The sequence below is a fragment of the Rhea americana genome, unplaced genomic scaffold (genome assembly GCF_003343005.1).
Source record: "Rhea americana isolate MKP2758 unplaced genomic scaffold, rheAme1 scaffold_215, whole genome shotgun sequence".
Taxonomy (NCBI): Eukaryota; Metazoa; Chordata; class Aves; order Rheiformes; family Rheidae; genus Rhea; species Rhea americana.
The window spans coordinates 83,980-95,846 of NW_028186305.1; the positions used below are offsets into that span (position 1 = coordinate 83,980).

General features: G+C 51.9%; 1 protein-coding gene across 2 annotated transcripts; it reads left to right on the forward strand.

Moving 5' to 3' along the window:
• Positions 1 to 2,375: 2,375 nt before the first annotated feature.
• TENT5B (terminal nucleotidyltransferase 5B) lies at positions 2,376 to 11,288 on the forward strand. Of its 2 annotated transcripts, XM_085304966.1 has the most exons (3): positions 2,376 to 2,797; positions 6,429 to 7,480; positions 9,258 to 11,288. In XM_085304966.1, the coding sequence occupies exons 1-2, from the start codon at positions 2,615 to 2,617 to the stop codon at positions 7,446 to 7,448; spliced, it is 1,203 nt and encodes a 400-aa protein (XP_085161092.1). In that variant the 5' UTR covers positions 2,376 to 2,614; the 3' UTR covers positions 7,449 to 7,480; positions 9,258 to 11,288. The 2 variants fall into 2 exon arrangements, with proteins under 2 accessions (XP_085161092.1, XP_085161091.1); XM_085304965.1 differs by having other exon boundaries at positions 6,429 to 11,288.
• The last annotated feature ends 579 nt before the right edge of the window (positions 11,289 to 11,867 follow it).

The following is an 11,867-nucleotide window of genomic DNA, read 5'->3' on the forward strand; positions in this document are numbered from 1 at the left end:
GCGCTTCACCCCAAGACGATGATTATTGCTTAATTGCCGGCAAAACGAACGCGCAAAGCCGGGGCCGGCCCTTGCCGAGCCGGAAGGAAATCGCCGCAGTGCCGTTCCCTGTCCCGGCTGGCTCCCGGCACCTCTCCGGGGCAATCGTTTGGCGATGGATGTTAACGAGCCGCCCAGCCAGTCCGGCCGGAGCGCGTCGGCTCTTTTTAGCAGGCCCGGTCGGCGCTTCTGCCCCGYGCGGCCCAGCCAGCGCCGGCGCCCATCTCCGGGCGGATCGCCGGGACACTCGCTTTTCTTCCGAGAATCCGCACGCCTTGTTCCTCCCATTTATAACCCCTCCGCACCCTCCTGCCGTCGGCCTCCCTGCCGCCTCTGCCAGAAAAAGCCCCGCCGGCGCCGGCGTCGCGGCCCYGGGGAGCCTTCCTCGCCGCGCCGGACCCCCCGCCGGCACATGGCCCGTGCCGCGAGAGCGCCCGAGCCGCCGAAGTGGGTTGGTGAGCCGGGGCACGGCRCAGGGCGAGCGCTCCTGCTTTCCCAACCGATTTGGCGCGTCCCGATCTCTTGGGAAACTCTTCTCGATAACGCCATCTCGCCGAGGCGATCAAAGGGTTTTGCAACAAGAGGCGGTTGCCGGATTTTTTTTTTCATCAAGTTCTTCAGAAAATCACTTTCCCTCAGAGTTTCCCTTCTCCCACCCGTCCCGGTTCCCACCGGGACTCTCCCCCCGGCAGATCGGAGCTGGGGAGCAGTCACCGCGGGGCGCCCAGCGCCTGCCCGGCTGCCATCGGGAGACCCCCGCCGCAGCGCGGCGGCAGGGCTCAGGCAGAGGGGGCTCAGCGCCGCCYGGGTACCCCAGGAGCCATGACAGAAACCTTTTTTTCCCTGAAAAAATGGGGTTTTGCCCAGCAATCTGGCCTCGCCTCCCCCTCCCGGCACGCAGCCGCTCCGCAGCTCGCTGCCAAGCGCCCCGAGACCCAGGCAGGCAGCCGGGCCGCATCCTGCACCAGCCCTTTCCACCCAAACCACCCCGCCGCTGCCGAGCTGCGATTTCTCCAGCTAGTTGCAGTTCCCACCGGAAGACTCCCTGCGCAGAGAGTTTCCTAAAAAATAAAGACAAAAATGGCCGTTACCATGCCCCCGTTTTGGGGACAAACCAGCAGCTTTGGAGAGCCCTGCAGCAGCTCCCGCAGCCGGAGCGAGGGGCTGCGCCGAGTTCAGCAGGGCTAATGCAACGCGCTGAAGTAAGGGACCGGGAAAGAAAGGACGGGGTTCGGCCCCGTCACCCCACGGCATCGCCCCACGGCATCGCCCCACCGCCGCTCCCGGGGGACGCTCCTGCCTGGGCGGTGCTAGGCCCGGGGGAGCCGGGCTGTGGGGCACCAGGCTCCAGGCCACGAGGTGCCGAGCCGCGGGGCCGCAAGCCGTGGAGTGCTGGGCTGTGAGATGCGAGGCCGTGGGGCACCAGGCTGTGGGGCACCAAGCTGTGGAGTGCCAGGCCATGGAGCACCAGGCCATGGGGTGCTGGCCTGTGGGGCACCAGGCCTGGGGCMTCGAGGCAGGGGGTGCTAGGACGTGGGGTGCCAGGCAGTGGAGCACCAGGCTGGTGGGCACCAGGCYGTGAGGTGCTGCGCTGGGGGGTGTTGAGCTCTGGGGCAGCCAGCCATGGGGTGCTGGACCACAAAGTGCCAGGCTGTGGGGCACTGGGGTGAGGCCCACGAGGTTATGGGGTGCCAGACCACTAGGCACCAGGCCATGGAGCGCCAGGCTGCGAGGGACCAAGCTGTGGGGCACAAAGCCATGGGGCACCAGGCCGCGGAGCGCCAGGCTGCGAGGGACCAGGCTGTGGGGCACAAAGCCGTGGGGCACCAGGCCGCGAAGCGTCAGGCTGTGAGGGACCAGGCTGTGGGGCACAAAGCCGTGGGGCACCAGGCTGCGGAGCGCCAGGCTGCGAGGGACCAGGCGGCGGGTGACCCCCGCGAAGACAGTGGGTCGCTGCCCGCCCCACTCGGCCCCGCCGCCCCACAGGACGCCTCGCCCGCCCCACTCGGCCCCGCCCCCCCGCGGCCGCCTGGCCCTTTAAATCTCCGGCCGCTCCTGACCAATCACAGCAGGGATTCCCACACGCAGCCGAGCGCCCGGGGGCGGGGCCGTGAGGCCCTGCCCCGCCCACTCCGCGCTTCACCCCGCCTCCCCCCCTGTCCTCCCCTCCGATTGGAAACCGAGCGAGCCCGAGCCTTCACCTTCAACCAATGAGAGCGCCGGAGAGGCGGCGGGGGCTCGGCGGGGATTGGCGGCGGGGCTGGGCCAATGGGGGCGCGGCCGGGCGGCTATATAAAGCGGCGCCAGGASGCGGGCGAGCTCACTGCTCCGCGTAGCTGTGGGCGGGCGCGGCGAGGCGGCTCGCTGCAGCGTCCCCCGCGGGCASCGGCCCCCTGCTCCGCTCCCCCTGCGCGGATCTTCCCCTCAGAAACAATTTTTTTCTTTCTTTTTTTTTTGTCTGTCTTCGCCCCCCTCCAAGTCCCGCCGCTTCCGGTCAGTCTCCAGGTGACTCGGGCTCCTCTTCCGGTCGCGTTTCCAGGCAGCGGCGGCGCCGGCTGCGGGGGGGGAGGGGGCGATGCTGGCGGCGGCGGCGCCCGGGGCCGGCGGCCCGGAGCAGCGCGGCGGCGGCGGCGGCCGCTTCAGCGTCCTCACGTGGGAGCAGGTGCAGAGGCTGGACCAGATCCTGGGCGAGGCGGTGCCCATCCACGGCCGCGGCAACTTCCCCACGCTGGCGGTGCGGCCGCGCCGGATCGTGCAGGTGAGGCCGGGCAGGCCGCGGCCTTGGCGGTGCGGGGGGGGGGTTGAGGCGGCGTCGGACTCTGCCCCGCTCCCGCCGTCCCCGCGGGGCCCAGGGATCCGCGGGCTGAAATAAAACGCGCTGAGGCGGTGATATCCGGCCCGCCTGGCCCGCGGCCAGCCGCGGGGCGGCCCCGGGCCCGCCTGGGAAGCGGCGGGGAGGTCGCCGGCGGCAGGAATCTGCGCCCTGTCCCCGTTTAACCCCCTCCCGCCCTGCCGGACGAGCTGGGGCTGCAAAATCGGAGTGGCCGAGGCAGAAGTAAGCTTTCCCAGAAGCGTTCCCTGGTGGGAATGCAGCCCTCGTCTATCGCGAGAGCCGCTTTGCAGTTTGAACTCAAATGTCTTCTGGCTCTTGTCAAACTGACTGTATCCTGTGCCAGGCTTGATCTTGCTTAAGTGTTCCTGTTTAACCATAAAGTAATAACGATGTTTAATATTAAACTGACAGTGTAGTTCAAATAAGCTGATGCATATTCATGCTTGGGAGGCAACTTCATTCCTCAGTCATGACTCATCAAATGTAAAATCAGGCATGTTAGCTTCTAATTAAAAAGGCTATTCACCAGCCGAAAACCAAACTGGCTTTCACAACAAACTAATCACTAGGATTTTTGGAAGCCTTAGCTGCTTGAGAAATATTTCAGCTTAAGTTTGGAAAAATAATCGAATGACACTTGAAAGACTCTCCTTTGTAGTAAAGCTTCAGCTGGTTTCAAATTCCTAGAGTTCCTGCTGCATCTGTTTGTTGCTGAAATGCCAAATATCAGCTGTTTGTGCTTCTGTGAAGCCTTAAAGAAATACTGAACAACAGATGAGTGCCACTAGTGGACCGCTACTCCTGGTTTTTAGTAGCGAAACATGGCATTGTGAAAAGCCAGGCGTGGTGCAGCATCAGATGTTCCATCATTTATTATAGCTTGATTCCATGAGGCTGAGGAGACTTGGTGTGGAAGCTGCTGAAAAGGATGTTGCCACTAGCAACTTCAAACACCAAATACTAAGGGCTGTAATTCTGACTGGCCACACTGGCAGACCCTGTATTTAGGTCTGACTAATCTGAAACAAGGAACCCAAAAGGCAGTGACTTTGTTTATTAGACATGCAGTGCCTTTGTAGGAGGTGGGAAATGGCAGGTCAGAGCACAGGAAGGTTTTGTCAGTGCCTAGCTGTCAGAATCAATTATCTGAACCACACTTAGCATGAGGTGCTGTTTTGGGAAGCRGGTCAGTAGCTGTCTAACCTTTTAAATATCTCACCCTCTGGGGAAAATGCATTCCTGAACCCACTAGCTGCAGTGAGGGAGTAGACTTCAGATGTGTTTCAGGTTRAGACTAGTAGACTGAAGCCTTCCGTGTACTAACGGGCCTTGTAGATTCTGCAGAGAGGGCACCCACCCTCATGAAGAAGCGAGGCTGTCTGCTCCCTATTCCTCTAGATGGGAGCTGCTTGACTGACTTGGGTTGGAACAAGGCTGACTTGAGGGGTTGCACTGTTCACCTCAGCTGGACTTGTAAGCCCAGAACTTGGGGAGCTTCAGTGTGGGGTTATGAGCCTGAAGCYTGTGGCCTAAAATGCTGTAGTTCCTGAGCAAAGACCAAAATGGGATTAAGTAGRCATTCCTTGGACATGGCTGTGAAATTAGTCTGGAATGGGATCTYATCTGAACAGTAGTCCTAACTCCATGACCTATATATCCTGTTTCACACTAAGCCTAGTAGCATAAAACTTACTTCCACAAGTAACACTGCAGAGCTGTACTTCATGTGAGTAACTTCAGCCTAATAGACTACTGACTGATCAGTTGGCAGTAACTCTACTATAATTTCACACTTGGCACTCCTTTAGAGTGCTTGTCTGATATTCTTGTTCTATGTGTGGGAATAAATCAGTGCCTCTTCTGAAATCCAAGTTTCCTGTTAAGATACCTATGCRTACTTGAAAACAGGTATGTCCATGACTGGATTGGATGTGCTGATGGGGACTTGGGACTTCTGGTGGTGAATAGCTCACTGGTTAACCATTGCCTGGCATGTGACTATTGCCATTGGATTGGCAGAGAGCCCAGGCACACTTCTAGCTTGAGCAGCAATTGCTAGTGTCAGGGAGAAACTGATAAAAGCCAGCAGAGAAGCTGCATCATGAGATTTAAACTCCTGAACTTATTTAACAAGCTTAAAAACATTCCTACAGTTGTACCAAAATATCTTGTATTTGCAAGGGCACTTCAGGGTCAGCAGAAGCTAGCTGACATATAGCCTGTCTTAGTTTTGTCACTCAGCAGTTTTTAAGATGGAAAGGGTTGCATTTTGGAGTCCTTCACCTTGTATGTATCATTTTTTCTAAACAAAGCTCATGGATGGGGACAGTTTTACAGCTGCCTAGTCTTGCTGTAAGGCTGCGGTGCTCCCAGAGAGCTGCCTGATCAGAACAGGGCCCTGTCAACAGCAGTTTCCRCCCCTCTAAGGTTCTATATGTTTGTGGGACCTCTCTTGAACCAGGAAAGCCTCACAGAACTCTGAGAAGCTCAGTCAGGCTTGCTTCTAGTGATAAAACTTGTCCATTTGGATTCTAAGGTTTGTTTTCAGCCTTGCTTCAAACACCAGATGAACAGGCAGGCTAGCTAAGATTTACAGGACCTTTTATGAGAGTGGGTAATTGCTGGAGAGACATGAAAGCAGGAGGAGGGACAGGTTGAGCTTCTGGTGGAAGATGTTAACTTAATCTTCCTGAGATCTTTGAGCTCAGTTAAACTCAAATTACAAGCTGATGTCCAAATCAGTTTATTTTATGGTCTTAAGGGTATTTTAGCCTCCTGCGTGTTAAGTAATCGGGCAAGTGATTCAGCTTCATACTAAGTGCACAAAGCTTTGGAGGTAGTGGTGGGTGTGTCAGGACTGAGCAGGCAGCATTAAAATCACTGAAGTAACACCCGTAAGATGAAAGCTGCCTCTTGTGCTTGATAATATGCCAAGTTCAGCACAAAGCTCTGACACACTGGAAATTGTTAGGATACACTTACTAGTTAGGACATGAACTTGTATGTGCCTGGCTCAAGCTTTTGAGCAGTCTGGCATCTTGATTTGCTTTTAATGAATCTTGACAGGCAAAGGGGATGACTAAAATGAGTGAGACACCCTGATTAAATCAACAGGGACTGTTGCAGACTACTGCTGCCTCATATTTAGAGTCTCCCTTGGATCAGCCATTCTTAAGATGAATGCATTATAATGGTTCTCTGCATCTTTCCTGAGTAAACCAAGAAGCAAGGGTGAAGGGAGCAGGGACTAAAGAATCGGTTCAGATAACTTTGGCTTTGGTGAGGGAAAGTAGGGGAAATTTTGGGAGTGGAAACAGCTGCTGGTGTTCAGTAAGAGCCCCCTAATGCAAAAGAGTAAGTAAATGATACCCACTGTAGCTGCTGGCAAGACTGGATGCCTTCCAAAGTGACTTATTTCTAATGGATTAGCTTTTATTTCACTGGTTTTGCACTGCAGTGACCTGTATAAGCGCAGGGAGCAAATCCGGTTTCTGTAACCAGTCTATTCCACGAGTGCTTTCTCGCTTCTCACACTAAGACTCTCTTTGTATCTTAGGTTGTCCGTAGCCGTCTGGAGAAGAAAGGAATTGCAGTCCATAATGTAAGGCTGAATGGCTCAGCAGCAAGCCATGTTCTCCATCAAGACAGTGGCTTGGGGTACAAAGACCTAGATCTCATCTTTGGTGTAGATCTGAAGACTGAAGATGTCTTCCAGCTTGTTAAAGATGTGGTCATGGATTGCCTTCTTGACTTCCTCCCGGAAGGTGTCAACAAAGACAAGATCACCCCTATGACTCTAAAAGAGGCCTATGTGCAGAAGCTGGTGAAAGTTTGCAATGAAACCGATCGCTGGAGCCTTATATCGCTATCCAACAACAGCGGGAAGAACGTGGAACTCAAATTTGTGGACTCTCTCAGACGGCAGTTTGAGTTCAGTGTGGATTCCTTTCAGATCATCCTGGATTCGCTCTTGCTGTTTGGGGAGTGTTCAGAGAACCCCATGGCAGAGAACTTCCACCCCACAGTCACTGGGGAAAGCATGTATGGGGACTTTGAGGAGGCAATGGACCATCTCCGGAACAGGGTCATTGCCACAAGGAACCCTGAGGAGATCAGAGGTGGGGGGCTTCTAAAATACTGCAATCTCTTGGTGAGGGGGTTTAAGCCCAAATCAGAAGTGGATATGAAGGCGCTACAGAGATATATGTGCTCCAGGTTTTTCATAGACTTCTCTGACATCGGTGAGCAGCAGAGAAAGCTAGAGTGCTACCTTCAGAGCCACTTTGTTGGGATGGAGAGCAAAAGATATGACTATCTGATGACCCTTCACAGGGTGGTCAATGAGAGTACAGTCTGCCTGATGGGACAYGAAAGGAGGCAGACTCTGAACCTCATTGCCATGCTGGCTGTGAGAGTCCTGGCTGAGCAGAACATCATCCCCACAGTCACAAATGTTACCTGCTTCTATCAGCCAGCTCCCTATGTCAGCGAAATAAACTTCAACTACTATGTCACCCACGTGCAGCCCTTCCTGCCTTGCAATCAGTCCTACCCGACGTGGCTTCCCTGTAACTGAGCCAGGACAAACTTCAGGGTCTGTCCTCCAAGGTATTTTCTTGCCTTGGGGAGTAGGGGGGGAGGGAACCTTCCCAGAACTGCAACAAAAGGAAACTTCCTGGACTCTTGCTCCAGTGTCTTGTTCCTAGGATTTTTTGGAACRAGGCCTGTCTGCTGTACACTGTGATTGGATGTGCAGTGTTATGGAAACTAGATTACTTGGACGTTTACAGGAAGACTTGATCGCTTATTGAATTCTGTAGACAATGGGGGAGGGTGGGTGTGTGTGAGGGGAGATTGTAGAATTACAGTAAGGTAGAGCTGCACTGCCCTGAAATGGATCTGATTTTTTTTTCTTAGTGCAGGAGGTGTTATGTGTGTGCAGACTTGTGGTTTCTGAAGATAGAAGCCAGAGTGGCTAATTCCTTTGAAGGACCAAAGAATCCTGTTTAAGTGCCTGTAACAATATAAACACAACTGTACTGTAAACCTTTTTTTTGCAGGGGTTGACATCCCAAGAGCTTGAGTGGGGATGTCTTGAGGAAAATATTTCTGTTGAACAGGGGGGAAGGGTCATAAGATCATTTCTAGTAACCTTGCTGAAGCAAGAATGGGACTGCAGGTTACATGTTGCTGAGGTTTCTGGTATGGCTTGCTGCCTGTGAAGGACCAGCTGTAGCAAATAGCTGTCAAAGCTGAGTTGCATAAGCAGGGGTGGGCTTTGAATGACTACATGCAAATGCCTAAAACTGGGGACACCTGGGGGGGAGGGGAGTGCATGGTGGAGAATGCTGTGCAGAGCTTTCTGGAGAAAAGGCAGCAGGGACCTACACATGAATTTATTAAAGCTCCCAAGTCTGCAGTGCCAAAATGTAATGATGTACATAAATGATAAGGCAGAAGATTTGTCCAGGAGCCTGCTGTAGGCTACTGTACATAACTGTATATTTTCTAGGGGAATTTGAAATGCTGCTTTTTTTGGCATGCAGTGTGGTTTTAATGCACAAAGCCAGAGGCCAGCTGGGTTGTCTGGGAAGATGAGGCTTGCCCTTGAAGCACAAACCAGCTAGTTAACTAGTCAATTGTCTCCAGCAGTTGCTGAGATCGAGGCTGGAGCCTGTATTCTTGAAAGTGAGATTTGCAGAACTTTTCCAGATTCCAGCCTCCTGTGGCCTGAAATCTTCCCTCTTCCCTTGAGCAGGTCCTGTCTTCAAAAGCAGCCCATTTCCAGCTATGTGATTCCACATGTGCACAACAGATAGCATTTTAAATTCATTCTCTCGTTAGAAAAGGAACCTGTTGGGGGTTGTGCAAAAGTCAGTTGGCCTTAGGAAAAAGTATGTCCTCTCCAAACAAACTCTCTTGTGTGTTGAGGGTTTGGTTATCTTAGTCAAACATGACTTTGAAGTTGTTGGGTGTCTAGAGCACAAACAGTCCTTCACTGAGATGCCTGGTCTGCAAAGCCCATTCTCATGGAACATCATCTCAGATTTAACTATGCATGGATGGAGAGGTGGGAAAGCAAACAGGCACTTCCTAGATATGCTGCTCTGGGAACACTATGACTTCATGGTGCTTCCTCCAAGGCTAACATACTTGAGTATCTTTACTAACTTGTTTTTGTTTTTGTGACAAAACTGTAATAGCTGGGCAGACTGAACACTCTAATAAAGACTAGCTACTTGGAATGTGTATAGCCAGAATGGTACCTTTTTTGGGGTAGGGGTGATGTGGAGTGGGCGTAASGGGTGTGGGGGGGAAGGATCTGGGGGCTTTTGCACATAAGGTAAACTAATTTTAATTTGGTCTGGCTTTGCTTCCAATGCAGTAAGAGCTGAAGAGGAAGTGTCACTAATGCTGTAGTTATGAGTTTAACAGTGACTTCCTGCAGAACGGCTTTGCCTTCATGGACCAGGCTTGCATGTGGACTCCACGGCAGTCCAGTAACAACTTGGTGCCCAGAGCCTGAACCCTGTGATGGGAGTTTGAGACTTTTCAGTGCAAGGTAAACTGGTTTAAGGGCTGCTTTTGAGATCCTAAGTATGCCACCTTCACGGCTTCAAGGGAAATTTTTTTTTCTTGCATTTTAAACTTCAGATCTACATAGATGCCATGTAGCATGCTTTTTTACAGGCTGCTTACTCTGYACCCACAAACATATAGATGCACTAAGCTGAGATTCCCTCCCTCCTGTTTAAGATGTAAAGATTCCCTGCAGCCAATAGCTTGATAGGGCAATCTGAGATTGCACTTTTGATTTATGGAGTGTGTGTGGTGGGACTCTTGTGAATGGGTTGAATCTGAATTTTCTAGAGCTCGCAGTGATACTGTGCTGCCTCCTGTGAGGGGGAAAGTGGAAGATTCCAGTGGCTTGAATGGCACTTGATTGTTTTAAATGTTTTTTCCTACACCTGTATCACTTGTCATGCAATGGGCTTGACATAGACTCACTAGATTCTTTAGAATCTGTTACAAATAAATACAGTGTATTCAAAATTGTTGGATTTTTATTTACTTGTCCATCAGGGTAGTGTGGTGTTAAGATTTCTACCCCTACTCCCAGGAAAAGAACAAGCTCTAAATCAACTGGTTGCCTTGAGAAAAGAACAGGCTGTTCTGCACAGGCTTGCTGGACTCCCGGTTCTTGATCTGTCCAAATACTACTTGTACTTCAGGCTGCTSAGTCCCTAAAGCTGAAGCAGCTATAAAGCCTTGCATTGCCTAGCTGTTGGCAGGTTACTCCTAGGRCTGAGAGAGGCTTCTATTTATAACACTGTTCTTTAGTGTTGGGCATGTTCCCTTTTTCTAGTGGCTTGTCAAGTTGCTGGTGGGGGAGGGAGTCTTACTGTGACTGCCTGATCAGTGATGGTTATCTGAGGTCCCCTTCTGCTGGAGACTGCACTGGGAGTCTCCCACTGCTGCTACTGGCTTTCCACAACTTTATTCTCTTCTGCTGATGGTTGTGAACAGCAAAAAGGCTCAAGTAACTCAGTCTTACTTTGTAAGCCCACCTGCAAAGTGATCCTKCCTGGAAGGGGAGAGTGAGAAGCTCTAAAAGGACTAATTTTCCAGGTCGACTGATGTTCAGGCCAGATTGCTGCATGATGGCTGAATGGTAGCTGCCTGTAGCTGGGTGCAAGCTCCTCTGAAAGCACTGGCTGCCCTCCAGCCTAAGATGAAGTTTCACTTCCCCTTGTTAAGCTACAGGCAGTTCTGGTTCCACTGTTCCACTGCAACAATCAGACTTGACAACATGCCAGTCACTGTTTGGGATGAACTTGCTGGCTCTGCTTCTCCAAATTCCTATAGTTCAGGGGCCAAGCTTCCCTCTGACAACAGTCTGGGATTGTTCTTGCTGGGCTGGCACCGGGGATACTCGTGTAAGAATGTGTCCCTATTGTCTGCCCAAGTAGGACTTAGCTCCTGCAGAGCTGATTTCTGTTTGAACTGGGCTGGCTTTCCCTCTAGACCTGTTGACAGGGAGATGGGATGTCTGCCTGCTGTTCACTTGCTGGTGTGCAGCCCTTAAGGCACCTGCCTTCCCCGAATGCATCGTACRTGTGGCAGTGGCTCTGAAATCCCTGCTTGGTCGGTATGCTGCCTTCTCACTGCTGGGAGTACGTCCTGCAGAGTGACTGTTAATGCCCTGGTGAATAAGCTGCCTCTGAATTTGTGACTCTGAGCAGAGCAGCAAAATCCCTGACAGAGTTAGCTTGTCATTGTTGGAGCGGATCAGACTATACAAAAGGATGTTAGTGGAAAGTGCTAGTTGTGATCAGAAAGGAGCTATCAATGTTTACAACTGAGATTTGGATCCCTCTTTTGTTAATTGTCAAATAAAAACATATATTTTCTCACAGTGTGGAGTCTGTCATTATTTTTGCTCTGAGCRGAGGGCAATGGACATGTCAGGGTGYGGCCAAGTATCTGATTTGTGTAAGAAATAATGGACTCCGGTGATGAGCGCATTAACTTGCTGGGTGCTCAAGTGCTTCCACTGAACCTTGGCTCTAGCCCTTTGCTGCTAGGGAAGAAGCACACAGTATGCAGTGCGGAGAGCTTAGCTGTGGTTAGAGAGCAGAATCGGGCCATGTTTAACACTACTAAACTGTTGATTGCAGGAAAAAACAGAGAGGGCTTAATGGGTGAAAATTACTGGAGAGCTGCAGGTAGTTCCTGCTCTCAGTAGAGCAAGCTTCAGACAAGACTTTCTAGAGGGTGCGTTTCCTTTCTCTCCAACTCCTCATGGGTTTTAATGGGAGTGTTTTTTTTCCACTCTGTCCTAGTAATTCCCTATTTTTAGACCATTAGTATTATGCCCATGGTAGTCTGCTCTGGATTATGCTTGGCACTGCCCAGCTCAAGTGACCTACTGAGCCAGTAGCAGAATGGCCCACTTTGAAGCCTGTGCATGAAGCTGCTAGTAGTATGGCACATG